The following is a 15936-nucleotide window of genomic DNA, read 5'->3' on the forward strand; positions in this document are numbered from 1 at the left end:
GTAAAAGAGAAAGTATGCCCAGCAAAGTAGCAGAACACCCCTGACAGCGAGCTTCTCGCATGAATGAGCATCCACTCAAAACAGTTTCCAGTGAGAAAATGCCAGTGGATTTCCTTCTCAGAAATTAGATTTCTGCATTCCTCTCTACTCCTGAGTTCTTGAGCCTGTACGCACTGCAGGTCTGCACCCCAGTATCAGACCTCACCTCATCCATGCTCTCATTTTCACAAGGAAACAGAGGCACATGAGCCAGTTGACTAACCAAGAAAACAGAGAATAAGACCTCGGGCCAGACATGGGTAACCACAGAAACTTCAGTAACAGTCTTCACTTTACAGAGGAGCTTAAACAATTGTCTGCTGTAAAACAGAACCACCGCAGGGCTCCTTTGTTTCTATCTTGTGAAATGCTACCAGTAATTCACTAGGGACTTAAAATAGTACAGAAGTTTGCATAGCTAAAGTTAGAAGAAATGCGGTCCCAGCTAAGCTGAGCACAAGCTCAAAAACAAGAGAAATAAGAAGGGTAACTGTTCTATGGAAGCAAAGTTATATTTGAATGCTGAGATGGTTCTACACCTTTGAGGGCTCTGCTTTAGAGTCTAAGGACAAATTCAACCACAAGCAGAGACTTGTGTTCATCTGTAACCTATTTAGAAAATCTCATCTTATTGCTAGGAGGACACAGACACAGCAGATGTACAAACGAAACACTACAGGGGAAGGGTTAGACATTCTTCTACATAAAAAATTCTTACACACAATCCTGCATATATCTCCTTAGAAAAGATTCATCTTTCTGTCTAATAAGGATAGGTACGAATAGTTAGCAGGTAAAAATTTACTCACTTGTTTCCATTTTTTTCTGATCCAATTCTTTTCCAGGAGAGGAAAAAGGTGGCATTGTAATCTGTTCTTTAAAAATCAGTGGAGTTGATGCCAGCTGGCTGTCCGTAGAGGATTTTGCCTTTGGAGTTTTAAAAGTTTGATCAAACCAACCAATGGGACCCTCAGGTTCTCCTAACAGCTTAGGCTCATACGGGGGTGCTTCTGAGCTGAGCTCTTCAAACCAGTCAAGACTTATAGGCCCCAAGTCTATGAATAAATACATACAAGGGAAAAAAAAGGAAATCTTAAATCTATATATGACACATGTAAGGAACATCACAATTAGCTGTACAGAATCAAAGCTCTATACAGGATAGGAAAATATATATTATGCATTCGTATGCTAGTAGCAAAATGCTTTACCTCTTCCACTGCCATAATTCTATTCCTGGACACATCACAGAATCAATGAATTGCTTGTATTGGAAGGGACCTTTAAAGGCCATCTGGTCCAATTCCCCTACAGTAAAGAGGCACCTACAGCTCCATGAGGGGCTCAGAGCACCATCCAGTCTGACCTTGAGTGTCTCCAGGATGGCACATCCACCACCTCTCTGAGTAACCTGTCCCAGTGCCTCACACCCTTATTGTAAAAAGAAAAAAAAAAAAAAAAAAAAAGAAAAAAAAATTAATATCCAGTGTAAATCTCCTCTCTTCTAGTTTAAAACCATTTCCCCATGTCCTGCAGCAGACCCTGCTACCATATCTGTCCTCCTCCTTCTTATACCTCCCATTAAGATACTGAAAGGTCACTCTCAGGTATCCCTGAAATTTGTCTTCTCCTGGCTGACCAGCCCCAGCTTTCTCAGCCTGTCATCCCAGATGGACATAGCTTTGAGTTCTGATACCCACAAAGTGTAATCAAACAAGAAACTTGTCAAATTTCGAGGACCTAACGAGCATCCAGTTTGTTTAAAATCTTTCAATTTAGTTCATGCCTTATTTCACACATAACAGCAGGTTAAACAGGTCCTTTTCAGCATTTGCTGATTATACAAACCCAGGAGGAATGACTAACACACTGGAAGGCTGTGCTGCCATTCCACAAGACCTGAACAGGCTGGAGAGTTGGGCAGGGAGGAACCTGATGAGGCTTAACAAGACCAAGTGTAAAGTCTTGCTCCTGGAGAGGAATAACCAAATGCATCAGTACAAGTTAGGGGACGGCCTGCTGGAGAGGAGCTCTGCAGAGTAGGACCTGAGTGTTCTATTGAACAGCAGGTTGGCCATGAGCTATAGCAGTGTGCCTCTGTGGCCAAGAAGGCCAGTGGCATCCTGGAGTGCATTAAGAAAAGTATGACCAGCAGGTCAAGGGAGTTGATCTTCCCCCTCTACTCTGCCCTGGTGAGGCCACCTCTGGAGTACTGTATCTGGTTCTGGACTCCCCAGTTTAAAAAAGACAAGGATCTCCTAGAAGGAGTCCAGCGGAGGGCCAAAAAGATGATAATGGGCCTGGAGCATCTCCCTTATGAAGAAAGGCTGAGTAACCTGGGTCTGTTCAGACTGGGGAAAAGAAGACTGAAGAGGGATGTGGTTAATGTTTATAAATATCTAAAGGGAGGTAGGAGGCAAATGGCCGAGGCCAGGCTCTTCTCAGTGGTTCACAGGAGTAATGGCCTAAAACTTGAACACAGCAAGTTCTGTACTAACACACTGAACAACTTCTTTATGGTAAAGGTGACAGAGCACTGGAACAGGTTGCCCAGAGAGGTCGTGGAGTCTCCTGCTATGGAGATATTCAAGGCCCAACTGGAGGCCTATCTGTGCAACCTATATTGTAGAGTTCCTGCTTTAGCAGGAGGGTTGGACTCAATCGCTTGTGGTCCCTTCTAGCCCCTGCAATTCTGTGATTAATGTGCTGTACTACCACCAGTTCATCTGGCAAAAGACTGACCGTGGCCTACATACAGGTACATAAGGAAAATCAGGTTCAATTTAAAAAAAATTAAAATAGCAACTGAGCACATATTATGAAAAATAAATAAATAAATAAATAAAACATGATTTAAAGAAATATATAAGAAAGTAGGTAATAATGAATAGAGATTCAAGCCAAGAACAACCTGCATAGTGCTTTTCTATGAAACAGAAGAATCATAGAGTCATAGTTGATCCACAGTGATTGTCGAGTCCAACCCCAGGTTTCAAACAGGAACACCCCAAATCCAAATCCTATGTCTGAGAGCACTGTCTAAATAAGCCTCGAGCTCCAGCACCTTAAGGCCGTACCCACAGCCCTGGGCAGGCTGTTCCATGCTCACCGCCCTCTGGTGCAGACCCTTTCCCTCACCCCCAGCTGCCCTCCCCTGACGCAGCTCCATGCCGTTCCCTCGGGCCCTGTCGCTGTCACACAGAGCAGAGCTCAGAGCTGCCCCTCCGCTCCCTGTGAGGAGCTGCAGCCGCCATCAGGCTTCCCCTCAGCCTGCTCTGCTCTGGGCTGAGCACACCAGAGACCTCAGCCGCTCCTCATACGTGTTCCCCTATAGCTCCTTCGCATCTCGGCAGCCCTCCTGTGGCCGCTCTCTAATCGCTTTGTATCCTTCTGGCACTGCAGTGTCCAGACCTGCGAGCAGCACGCACGGCGCAGAGCGGGATGAGAAGAGTTTACAGGTAGCACAAAACAGATGTAAACATCCACACAACAACCCTAATGCACGTTATCGTAGTCAAACCGTACCTGAATCGCTACAATGCGCCTTAAATACTTCAAAGAAAGTAGGTCTTTTCCCAAATTTGTAAGCCATTTTTTAATCTCACCGGAACACCTGAGAAGAAATAAGGAAACAGCGCCTGACGTAGAGCTCACAGCGCACCGCCCTGCCTGCCCCGCTCCGCACAGCTAAGCGCCAGCACCGCACATCCCACGCTGGCAGTTACCTCAGCGGCACGCTCCAGAAGGAGGTGACCCGCTGACACCGCTCCCCGCGCACCGGCGGACACCCAACGGCCTCGCGAGGACCGAGCCGCGACCCCGGAAGGGCAATGAGGCGGAGCGCCCACACTAGCCGTGCGGGGCTATTACCTCCCTCCGGCCCCCGGGAGCGCTCCGCTGCCGCAGCATCGCCCCAACCACGGGGCTCCCCGCGGGCACGGCGCGGCCCCGCCGAGGTGCGCGCTCCCGCGACGCCGCCACGTTCAAAGCTTGGCGCCAACACCGCCTCCCGCCGCATGCGCGCTGCGGCCGGAGCTGTGCCCGCCTCCCCGCGGGGAGGACGGAGGCGGTGCAACGGCCGCCGCTCCTCAGGGCCGTGGGGCGGTTGGCGCTCCGGTCTCTCCTCCCTCAGCGCCGAGCCCGCACGACGAGCGCCGCCAAGCACGGGAGCCGCGGTGCGGCTTTGCGTTCCTGGCACGACACCGTGTGACATCTGTACCTGCTTTCCCCCATGACCTGTTTCTCACAGCGCACTGTCCTTCCCATGATGAGATGCCAACTCCCCTGCGCACTCACCGGCTACAGAAAGCGTTATAATCCTCTGCATACACGTCCGTTCCCCAGACTCTTGATTCTTATCCTGAGCAAGGAGTCCATAAAACAGCTTCAAGTCAGATGAAAAATTCTTCCTGCTACTACTCTGGAGTTCAGCATGTTTCCATTCCAGCCAGTTATCCACCCACTCTTGCGGCAAGCGAGGCACAGGCTGCCTTCCCACAACTGTGGGTGCCCGTCCCTGCAGGTGCTCGAGGCCAGGTTGGATGTGCCCAGCAGGCTGAACTGGGTGCCCAGCAGCCCATAGCCCATGCTGGGAATGGATGGGCTTTAAGGCCCTCCCAACCTGAACCATTCTGTCATTCCACGAGTTTGTGACTGCTATAAAAGGGTCTCTCCATACCAGTCACTCTTCTATAGTTTTATCACGCTTACTTATTCATGTGCATCTTCATTAGTTTCTCTTCACATTCACGTTTCTCTTCAATTTTTCTCTGTCCCTTCACCCTCCAATAAACTTCCTTTAATCCTGCAGAAGGCTGTGCAGGTGCAACTACTGCTTCTTCCCATAGCATTGTAGAAGCCATACCATTTATTCAGATGATGGCTTGTACTTTCCATGTTATTCTCCATCCTATTTATTTTTTTCCCACCCAGACTGCAGTCGTAAGTTCTATCTTGGTCATCTTGATATCTTTTTTTTTTTCCATTCACTTGATAGGAACGGTGCTCTGAAAAACCAAACACAGCACCTAACCTCAACCATAGTAATGCCTTTTGTTCCATAAAAGCGTTGTTTCGTACCATTCAGGCACTCAAAGGGATCTTTCTCACCTACACAGTGGAAGTTTAAGTCATCATCCCTACTGATTCTTCCCGCCCTGCTGTCCCACGGCTTTTATAACGCAACGCTTTTATATAAAGGTGAGGGGTGGTGTGAAGAAATCACGGAACATCACAGCAAATCCAGAGGTGTGAGGGATTCTACAGACTCTACAGATTCGCAAACACAGCTCTGATTAATTTAATTACATAATGTTAACTCTGTTACTTTAGAATTGACATAAGTGATGCAATTAGGACAGAAGAACTATTAGTCTAATATGAAGGCACCTGTATAGCTGTAATTTATTTCATTATACAGATATTAACCCACTTTTCCCAATCTAACTGTTTTCCCTCCGGGGTTTTGCACCACCTGAAGTACACCCCATCTCCCACAATAACGCAGCTGACAGAAAAGCAGTTTGTAGACAATCGTTAGGTAATGGGGATGTTAAAACCTTTTAGCAACGACAAAGACGTCTTGCAAAAGATTAATGGCCCACATTCTCTGCTTGGTCACCAGTGGCACCGTCAGCTTATCGGGGCTTTGTCAGCTTTAGCTTCTCAGCTCTCTTCCTTTACAGCCACCAGGCAGACCTGCCACGGCTGTGAAGGCCCTGGAAGCCGCAGCGATGAGTCCCAGCCCGTGCGCCAGGACGGAGGGCAGGAGGAGCACAGGCTGCGCCCAATTTCCCCCTCAATTAGCAGCAATTAACACCGGCTCGCAGACGGGATAAAGGCAGGGCCGGGAGCCGCCCCTAGCTGACCTTTCTGCAGGTACCACCATGGAGAGCTTCGTCTTTCCCCCCTTCGGCTCGTTCCAGGGCTTTAGGGGCGGCCTGCCGCCCAACCGTAGCGGGGAGTCGACGCCAAAGCAGCCGAGCTGGAAGCAGAACAAGAGCAGCGGCCTCGGCCCTTTCCCCGTGGGGCCGCCCACCCCGGTGTCGGCCGACTACCTGGATAGCTGCCGCCGGGCGCAGCTCAAGGCGCTGTTGTCGCAGGTGAGCCCGGGGCTGACGCCGCGACTGCGCCGGGCCAACACCAAGGAGGTGGGCGTGCAGGTGTACCCGCGGGCCGACGCCGCCGTTCAGTGCTCGCTGGGGCCGCGCACGCTGCCCGCCGGCCGCCCTCTCACCCCCACCCCCGCCCGCGCTCGGGGCCGCCTCGCCCTCTACTCGCCCTTACTGAACCCCCGCCTCTTCACGCTGCCCGAGGCCGCGGCGCATCAAGAGGAGGAAGCGGCGGCTGCAGCCGCCCCCGAGGAGCAGAAGGCGGAGGGCGGTAGCGACGAGCAGCGGGACTGCCCGGCGGAGGCTGCGGAGGCTGCGGCTCCGAGCGAGGCGCCGCGGGAGCAGGGTGCCGCCCCTAGGCGCCGGGCCGCCTTCCAGGTGTGTGGCGGGGGGTGACGGGCCGGGACCGGGGGTGAGGAGTCCTGGGGTGGAGCTTTAGAGCGGAGAGGCGCCCCGTCCCCTCAGCACCGGCGGCTGCCCTGGGAGCATCTCGTCCCTGTACGCGGCTGGTGCTGAGGGCAGGAGGATGCTGAGCGAGCTCTCTTTGCAGTTCTTGGAGCAGAAGTACGGCTATTTCCACTGCAAGGACTGCAAGACCAGATGGGAGAGTGCTTACGTGTGGTGCATCTCCGGGACTAGCAAGGTATTTTATGTGTAACAAAACAGGTCTTGCTCCTGACACTTCTATGTTTGACACACCATCCGTGAGAAACGAATCGTGGTTTTGGCACAAATGTTGGGTGATGGTATTCAACGTCTTGAGTAAATCACTGAAGACTTGATCTTCTCAGGTGTACTTCAAGCAGCTCTGCCGGAAATGCCAGAAGGGCTTCAATCCCTATCGGGTGGAGGCAATCCAGTGCCAGGTACGTTACAGATTTCTTTTTTTGATAAAACTACATGAGTTGAACATGTACTCAGTTCATTGTTACTGGGAAGATAATTCTGTCAGAACTAGGAAACATTTGGGAAAGGGGTAATTGCATAGGACTTGTCTTGCTGATGGCCTACCTGAACAGTGTTCTGTTCATACCATCTAGCATTCCATCTAGTAATGTTCAGCGTAGTGTTGTGCTTCTAGGTGAGAAGCTTTTACAGCTTAACTTCATGCGGTTTATTGCAAAAGCTCTTTTAAGCCTATCAGCTCAAGTACCACCTCATGATTAAGGGAAACCAACACAATGCATGCCTCTTATCTACTCCCACTCTCTCATTTCTTAAGACCTGCTTCAAGACTCGCTGCACCTGCCCTCAGAAGAAAAGGCACATTGATCTCACAAGACCTCATCGCCAAGAACTCTGTGGCCGTTGCAAAGGCAAGAGGCTGTCCTGTGATAACACCTACAGCTTCAAGTACATTGTCTGATTTGTGTGCCTTCCAGCAGTTTGCGCTCTGCCTGTTTGTCTTTTGTGATGTTTTGACCTTAGGCTTTTGACCTGGCATTGGATAATGGATGAAGACTTGTGTTATTTATTAAAATATTTAACTTTATTGTATATATGCTGCAATTAAAGTTCAATAAAAGTTTGCACTGATTTGTTACCTGCTTGTTTCATCTTGCTGTGATAAAGGAGGAAAGCTTATCTGGAAAGAAACGACCAGATTTCCCACGTAGGTTTTGGTTTTAGTCTACCTTTAGGTAAGGTTTAGTATGTAGTAGCAAACAGCTTCTTTCACTTGAACTGAACTAGTGTGGAAGAAGGTTGGGGGGGGGGGGGAATTGTGGTAAAGGTATCTGCATGTTTCTTCCCCCTTAAAAAATATATATTTAAAAAATCAAACAGCAGGTTTCTGAGGATACTATGTGTGTACCTTGTAAGAGGAGTAAGCTGGTGTATCTTCAAAAGCTTTTTGAGATGGGTTTTCTAGTCTGTCTAGACACTGCAGCTACAGGAACTGTTATACTACAATTGCTTAATTCAACCACAGAGCATTCTGGTCTTCCAGGGTTATCTCAAAGGTAGTGAGTAATATTCTGTAACTAATGGAAACAAAATGCAGTCAGTGGAATCTCGGAAAAACCTTTTATAGAAGCATATTAAGATGTTGCTACAGTTTGTGCTGTCCTAGGGCTTCGAGGGGGCAGAAGCTGAGAGGTTCAGAAGGAAAGAAAAGCTTTTCCACTACATGGACAGTCTAGTAGAACAAGCTGACCAGGGAAGTAGTGCACTCCCATCTTCAGAGGTTTTCAAGACTCAACTGACTAGAAGCCTAAGTAACTTGACCTTGTGGCTACTGCTGCTTCAAGTGGAGGTATGGCAAGGTGACTTCCTGAAATGCTTCATCCAGTTCTTTCCAACTTGAGTTTTCCTCTTGATGAGGATCCTCTTAAAATCAAGCAAGCGTTCTGAAATGAGGTTAAAGGGGAGAGGGCTTTACTGTGTTCTGAGAACCTGGGCTGATATGGCAGGCTGGACAGATTATCTTCCACTTTCAGCACTAGGAAGAAAAATCACTGAAAACTAAGTCTGGGATTAACAGGCCCATTATTAATGTTTTTAACAGAAATAAGCCTTCACCTGCAGATGGTGGTGTTTTTTTTTTTTTTTTTTCTCATTTTGAATCTGCTTTAGTCAGAGATAATAAAGGAAAAAAAATACTACTTCTGGGTCTCCTTCAGTGTAATAATTTAACCATAAGCCATGGAACAGGTGTCTTCTGGAGGCTGCTTCTCACCCCTACCATCGGCAGCAGTACAGGTTCAGATACAGACACAGTCTTAACAAGTACTCTGTTGTGATTATACATGACTTATATTTTAGTTAAATGGATGTACTGATCCAAGTATCAACCAAAATTACTTCACAAAAACAGTAAGTGTATTTACAGAGCGAATAAGTTACATAGTTATCAGAACAAAAGTGTCTCAGATGTGCATCAGATTTACATGCATACATTTAACACTGGACAGCAGTTTAAATGTAAGAAAAAAACATACAGGTATGACTTTTATATATATATACATTACAAATAAAATAGGACATCTCTTTAAAGAAACGTAACATGAGAACTTGCATTTCACGTTAATATTTTTTACTTTTTATACTCAAAATTTGTATTAAATAAAAATAAGCATGCAATACAGTTCAAAAGATTTGACTGTGATGGGACTTTCTCCTACAAAATGGCAAGTTAAATTAGATCAACCATCCTTTAATAGTATAAATATATTCATAAAAGCAACCCTCTAGTAAAAAGCCGCCAAGGTTCTTAAAAAAAAAAAAAGAAAAGAAAAACAAAGAGAAAATCTACCAAGACACTCGGGGGGCCTAAGAACAGACCTCTGCAATATGATCCAGTACCTTCAGAGACAGTAGCCTAGTAACATTAGGAAATGTACTTCATAGCAGCTCGTTGTTTTAAGATACGGTAGTCATATTCAAATTACAGTGTACATTAAACTGTAGTCCATTTACTATTTGTTTCATACACACAGGCTCTCAGCTTTTGACCAACAAGTTTGCAAGATTCCGTGGCCAGCTTCATTCTGCCCATCTTTCACTCAACCAAATAAGAGAAAAAAGGAAAAAATGTACAAGTTTTTTTCTTTTTTTTTTTAACAAAAAATATTATTTTGTGAAGGAAACATTGCACTTCTGCCAACCTAAAGTTAATTTGCTATAAAGGAAGTATTGTTCAGTGTAGTAGGCTTTGGTATGCAACGGAAGTCACTTCTTCAGTAGTGAGTTGCAGTTGCTCAGTGAAATGCTAACTGGTTTTTGTGCAACAGAGAACAAAGGATGTTGTCCTGGATGCTCTATGCTACCTTCGTCCTTACAGTATTGCTACACATTTGAAGTTCAGCCCGTAACTTTTTAGAAGAAATCCTAAATGTAACAAGAGTGAGTACAGTTTGACCAAACCTTTGTAAGGCTGAGAAGACATTGAGCCACCTCACTCCAACAGGGCAGCACTCCCAGCTTGACAGAGGGCCCCAGAGTCCTGTCAGAGACTTGTGCCGGAAACGCTGGAGTCTGGAAGAAAAGTATTGATGACCCGGTAACTCTGAGCTCTGCGAATCATGTCGCGGATCTCTATGTTCAGTTCCATTAATTTGGTACAGATTTCTGTCAGGCTCTGGTTAGAGCCCACCAGTGCATAGGTGCCCGTCTGACCCAAGGTTTGGTGCCGGAAGTAAATGTTCAGCAGTGTCTGGACTTCATCATCAGAGCTACTTCCAAAGATGTCGTTGGGCCACAAAATCCTGCAACCCAACAGGAAAAGAATGTGTGTATCATTATGGGTTATTAGCACAGACCGAAACCAAGTGACCGAGGTCTCAACAAAGAGAACAGACTTGGACACATTACAAGCCAAAGGAACTCTCTTGTTTATGCCACTCAATAGTTACTGATAGCAGACATCGACATCACACAAATGCACAACTCCTATTTTCTAAAATAAAAGGCTAAGAAATGTCATTCAAATAATGAAGTGAAACTGGGCTGAACATCAGCTGATGGCAGTGACGTATACATAGAAAGATTCTCAGGAGTTTCACAGCAGTACTTTTTATCTATGCAATGCTGTTAAACATCTTCCTGGTGGTAAACATTTGTGTTTGTACTGCTGATTTGATGTCATTACTTATGACACATCCCACAAAAGCTACTAACATCAGTGCCCTACGTATCTGTTATAACGTAAAATTGATTATGGTGACTCAGCACGTTACATTTAGTATAAAGTTAGGAGGATAATAAATGCACACTCTTCTAATAACATGAAAGTCTACCATGAACTGCGTAGTATGACTTGCCTGCATTCCCTTATTTGCCGTACAGCCTTAACCAGTTCGTTGTTTTTCAAACACTCCAGCATGGACTGAATGGCTGCTTCTGTAGAATTGAATGTGGGCTCAGATTCCATGCTCAGAGGCTCAGCTGCAATTGCTGCAGTAGCATCCTTAAGATTTTTCTTCAGCTCACTCAGTTCTCTTGACATATTTAGCAGCTGTTCCAAGGAGAAAGATATGAGATGTATGTTTTCATTCTCCGTAGGTACCAAAGAGTGATTATTTCAAGTCTGTTCTAATTAGCAGTACAAATTATGGAAAATACCCACTTCAACACAAGGACATTCCTTGAAACTTTGTGCTCTGTACCGTAAACAGAAAACACAAATTACAGTTTTTTAAGCTTTGAGTTCAGGATTAACTATGTGGTAATTTTGTCCTCCTTTTGCAAGAGCACATCTGAACAATCTTCTATCTGTCATTCCCGTTTCATATCTGTTTTCATATAATTATGGATAAGTTCATGAAAACAACTTTTAGTTCTCTTATCAATGATGTTATTTATTTACGATACACACGCAGGAGCTGATAGGCCTGTTTCTCAAAGGCTGAAAAGTTAAAGATCTACCTTTAGATGCTCATGTATATTAAAAATAACACTGCCACATGAACCAGAAATGGAACTTCTTTTACATAGTTGCTCATGGCTCCAGCAAAATGTGCTCATTTTGTGGTGAAACAATTGCCCCTCATACTGTTTTTGTCCCCTATGGCCAAAAGCTGTGTTATTTGTAACAATCTAACAAAACAATCTATTAAATAGTTATAGAAATCAATTCTCTAATAAAGAACAGAAGATATTTCTCAAATCTCAGCCACTCTAACTAGATTCTCAGTACCAGTTTTTCTCTTAGAAGGAAGCAGCCCACTCACTTACAAGACAGCCTGGAGAACAGTTTCTTAAGACACAACAAGTATTCAGGGTGTTCCTACTGTTACGGTACATCTCACATCTAACAAAACAAAACCATCTCTGTTTACTAGAGAATCTGCAATATACTAGAATATGACATAAGACTCAGTAATGTTGGCTACGTACCTCTGGCATGGAACTGACTTCGTGCACTTGTCCGATAAGTTTACAGTAGGACTGAAAAAGCAACAGCAGCTGGAAGTGGAGTTTATATAATCTCTGACACAGTTCCAATTGCTAGGGAGAGAGTTACAGAAGAACTAATTAATAAGGATCTGTAAGTCAGGATAGTTTTTAATAACCAATAAAACCAATCTGAGATAGTTTAGTTCTTCAAAAAACATTATTTTACCAAAGTATGATCATATACTATTTCAAAAACCAAGTAATGTTCGTTTTTCTGCAGATAAATCATATAAGACATTGAAAGTTAAAATTACAGTAGCTCTCAAGTAGCACTCAGCACCAACCTCAAAGCAGTTTGCATGGGTTAGCTGACCACTGCAGCTGGAAAGCAGAGGCAGGACATGGGAGAAACGACTTGGACTTACAGAACATAAAACTCTTTAAAATATCAGAGATGGCCAAAGACCACATCTGAGAGGTTGGAAATCCAAGAGAGAAGCAAAGAAGTATTTGTCCACAGGGCCCAAAGCTCCTGCCTGCTTCTCTCACAGGAGAGGTAGAAGCAAATAAACCTAGCCCAGAGTGGGGCGGAGGAAATGCCAGCTCTGCAGTTTCAACTTCAGCTCATGGATTTTCCAGCATCTTAATGAAACCATACAGCAGACAGACAGAATTTAATGTGTAAGAGGATGTCTAGCTTCACACTGTCCTGCGAAGTCTAACTTGTTTCTTCCAGAGGACTGTGCAGCACCACACAAAAAGTGTTGGACACACTGAAGTAACAAGAAATGGGCACATGTGCCAGAGACATCAAACTAACATGTTGGTGGTGCTGCTGTCTGTGTGTGTCACCAGGAGGGGATATCTCGGAGTTCCACAGGTGGATCATGGTGGGGAGGGTAGGAATATTTCATCTTTGGCAAATTACAGAAGTGAAAATTCTGCAAGTGCATGTCTGGAGGCTTCCAGTTCTCTACAGGAAAGACTTACAGACTTCAAACCACATTTAATTTGTCATCTCCACAGGTAGAGTGACCGTGCGCAGGCTCAGTGATCTTTCCATTGACTTGGGGGAATGAGAGCAGAACTTCATGCCAAACATAGCAGAAAAGAAGATTCTATTAATGCTTTTGCTTCCTTAACGGACTTCAGTTACTTGCTCAATTGAGGTCAGTGCAAATGTCAGCACAAATACTAAGAAAAGGTACTTTAAAAACATAGGCATTAATTTGACTGTTTACATATGGTTCAATACGTGTCAGGGTTTTCACCAATAAGATAAAATGAGAACCACATCCTTAGCATTCCAGTTCTAAAATTTGTTTATGAGCCCAAGAGTTGAGGTCAAAAGAGCAGTTTGTTGGCAAATCTCATCTTTATTCATCAGGTAAGGGTGGGCACCAACTGCCTAGCTATGTACGGTCAACCGAGGGCATTATCAAAACTGGGCAGAGCTGGTGTCCCTGTCCATCCCATGGGAGGGCGATGGAAGAAAGTGGGAGCAGGAGGGGAGCACCAAGTGGTGGGGATCAGCCTGGCCCCACACATCTGTGGTGGGGCAAAGGAAAGGAATGGCTGTGTGACCTGCTTGGCCGTAAGTGAATTATGGGTACAGTACAGACAAAACCTTCTGTGGCCAAAACAGTGACAAGGTAGAGCGTGAGGGATGCTGTTTATTAAACTCGCTCAGTGATCGTTCTCTGTAACTGAGGCCACACAGCACTGCCAAAGTTGCATCTATGTTACAAAGGTTCCTCCTCCCACAAGTAAGACTGACTTTTCAGATAGAACCTCCTGGAAAAATTCTCTGTCTTCCGGCTGCTCCTGAGCCACAGTCGAGCATGGAAGCCAGGAATGCCAACAGTGCACCAGTAATGCCAGCCCAGGAGGCTAATTTTGCTCCCCGCTCCCAGTCCAGGTTCAGTAGCAGGGACACAGGAGGCTCTACAGAAATTCACTGTCCAAATTTTGGAGAACTGGTGAATCTAATCGGCAGGTAAACACAAATAATCTTCAAGTTGTCAGGGAGGTAGAAATTAACTCAAAACCAGCACGTGGTGTAACATAATTAAGAAATATGATAGCTTGGCATGTAATACACTATTTTCTAGTCTTTGGGGCACAATAATTCAGTGCTACTCTGCTGGCTGCTAACCTGAATTAAGACAAACTAAGGTTGAATTGAAGGCTCAAATTTGACTCATTCAGCATGAAGTTATCATATCAAAGAACTCCATTTTTTTCCTCTTGACCTAAGAGCATTCATCAACATATAAACAAAAGAATTTTAAACAACTGTCTACTATAATTTTTAAGTTTTCACACAGAATAATTGAAAATTGTGAATTTAAAAGAATTTTTAAAAACTGATCTTCTACTCCAGCACATGATAAGCATTTGAAGACTCAGTTTTCACAAAGTTATGTAAGTGACAATTTGAAATAGCATATGAAAGTGTCAGAATTTTGGCATAGTATTTTTAGATTTCACAAAACACATCTTAGTAAATGATTTTAGTCACTGCATGTAGAACCACATATTTTACAAGAAAATTACAACAAAAAAGGAAAACATGCTTAGAAGTAAAACAGTAAAATTGGGGTGTATTAGTCCATCTACAGATGGACAAAGAATATGAAAGAACTTCAACTTACTGCAAGAGATTCCATTTGCTACACAGCAAGCATGGCACAGGAGAAAAGGAAAGGAAAGAAAGTATAGTGTCAGTGTAATGCATGCAATAGGAAGCACAGCCCATCTGTAACAGCGTAACTTGTCAGCAGTATTAGCAATGCTTGCCTCAGTAACTGCCTGGAAGTGTTACATACGACATGCAGAGCACTCAATAAAATCAAGCTCTGAATTCTAATGGTAAATTACAGTCTAAATTCTAATGGTAATTTATAGTCTGAATATCCTCCTCAGTTAGACCTTCATATTTATTAGTTTTGATTTATTCCCGCTCAGGAGCCCAGGAGCTTACAGTGGATTTGGGTTAGGAAGTTCTAGAAATAACACTTTTATTTAAGTTTTCTTTCATTAATATTGTAAAGAGCTCGTATTGCAAAGTACTTAAACATTATGTAGGGTTTTCAAGCGATTAACAGTACTGATTTTTTGATTTTCTTTTTAAGAAATATTTTATTATTTAGGAATGCTTCTATTTTTGGATGTAATAGATCTAAAGAAATGTACAGGATAAGCTGTTGGGTTTATTACTTGGCACACTACAATGGAAACATTTTACACATAACTTAAGCTAACACAATCGTAAGAAAAAAAATAAATGGAAAATGCCAGTTTGGTCTGACTACATGGCAGGGCCACTTGTTCAGATCTGCACTCCCTTCTCTTACCAGTCATGATTCACTGATCTGTAATTCTGGAGCTATTAAAATGTCAGTGTAAGTCTTGTTGCAAAGTAATAAAAACTCTAATTTACCCATAATAGCATTTCAAAGATTAAGGATCACCGTCTCAGAAATAAATTTCTCTTCTCAAAAAAGGAGTGCTCCTCTTTTCTCTACCAAGAACTACACTCACATTTTGTGCATGTTTAATGCAGATCTCCTTACTTATATTATATTCTTGTGACATTTTAGATGACCAGAATAATTATGCCAATGCTGTAGCCAACAAACCACAATGATGTCTGCCCAGCTGCAGCCTGCACCTGACATTAATAAACTTGGGAAATTCTTACTAAAATGATTTACCTTCAGTAAATCAGTACAAAGGCATCAAATAGAGAAAGGTCAAATAATGCTAACTTTGTGCGGTCACACAAAGTACTTTGGTCCTGCTTCTTTCCATGGCCTTGCAATTAAAAATGTATGAAAAGTATCGTACCAAATCTTGCACTAACCTTCAACAAAACCACGACAAGCTTAGCTTTACACTTCTGCAATGCTTAATTTTAAGCCTTTAATGTTCTTTGAACTGTTTTTTTTTT

The 15936-nt window shown here is 44.2% G+C and overlaps 3 protein-coding genes across 8 annotated transcripts in view; 1 reads left to right on the forward strand and 2 right to left on the reverse strand.

Annotated features, from left to right (window-relative positions):
- Nucleotides 1-4082, reverse strand: part of BRCA2 (BRCA2 DNA repair associated) — a 35799-nt gene extending 31717 nt beyond the window's left edge. The window contains 3 exon segments of the mRNA XM_085216040.1: nucleotides 849-1094; nucleotides 3565-3652; nucleotides 3765-4082. Coding sequence (XP_085072166.1) covers nucleotides 849-1094; nucleotides 3565-3631 — 313 coding nt within the window. The 5' untranslated portion in view covers nucleotides 3632-3652; nucleotides 3765-4082.
- A 546-nt stretch (nucleotides 4083-4628) lies between these two features.
- On the forward strand, nucleotides 4629-7692 carry ZAR1L (zygote arrest 1 like). Its single transcript, XM_085216052.1, has 4 exons — nucleotides 4629-6527; nucleotides 6700-6792; nucleotides 6941-7015; nucleotides 7372-7692. The coding sequence occupies exons 1-4, from the start codon at nucleotides 5925-5927 to the stop codon at nucleotides 7513-7515; spliced, it is 915 nt and encodes a 304-aa protein (XP_085072178.1). The 5' UTR covers nucleotides 4629-5924; the 3' UTR covers nucleotides 7516-7692.
- Nucleotides 7693-8884: 1192 nt separating this feature from the next.
- Nucleotides 8885-15936, reverse strand: part of FRY (FRY microtubule binding protein) — a 238116-nt gene continuing 231064 nt past the window's right edge. For 4 of the 6 annotated variants that reach the window (XM_085216046.1, XM_085216041.1, XM_085216043.1 and 1 more), the window contains 4 exons: nucleotides 14639-14656; nucleotides 11985-12095; nucleotides 10910-11103; nucleotides 8885-10354 (listed from right to left, as the gene is read on the reverse strand). In XM_085216046.1, coding sequence (XP_085072172.1) covers nucleotides 10096-10354; nucleotides 10910-11103; nucleotides 11985-12095; nucleotides 14639-14656 — 582 coding nt within the window. In that variant the 3' untranslated portion in view covers nucleotides 8885-10095. The remainder of the gene's footprint in view (nucleotides 10355-10909; nucleotides 11104-11984; nucleotides 12096-14638; nucleotides 14657-15936) is intronic. The other 2 variants (XM_085216042.1, XM_085216045.1) reach the window with 1 other exon arrangement.

This window comes from Meleagris gallopavo, chromosome 1 (genome assembly GCF_905368555.1).
Source record: "Meleagris gallopavo chromosome 1, MGAL_WU_HG_1.1, whole genome shotgun sequence".
NCBI lineage: Eukaryota > Metazoa > Chordata > Aves > Galliformes > Phasianidae > Meleagris > Meleagris gallopavo.

Coding starts and splice junctions, on each gene's coding strand:
- ZAR1L (XM_085216052.1), top strand. CDS start 5,925: ATGGAGAGCTTCGTCTTTCCCCCCTTCGGCTCGTTCCAGGGCTTTAGG. Junction 6,528..6,699: donor GGCGCCGGGCCGCCTTCCAG/GTGTGTGGCGGG, acceptor CTCTCTTTGCAG/TTCTTGGAGCAGAAGTACGG. Junction 6,793..6,940: donor GCATCTCCGGGACTAGCAAG/GTATTTTATGTG, acceptor TGATCTTCTCAG/GTGTACTTCAAGCAGCTCTG.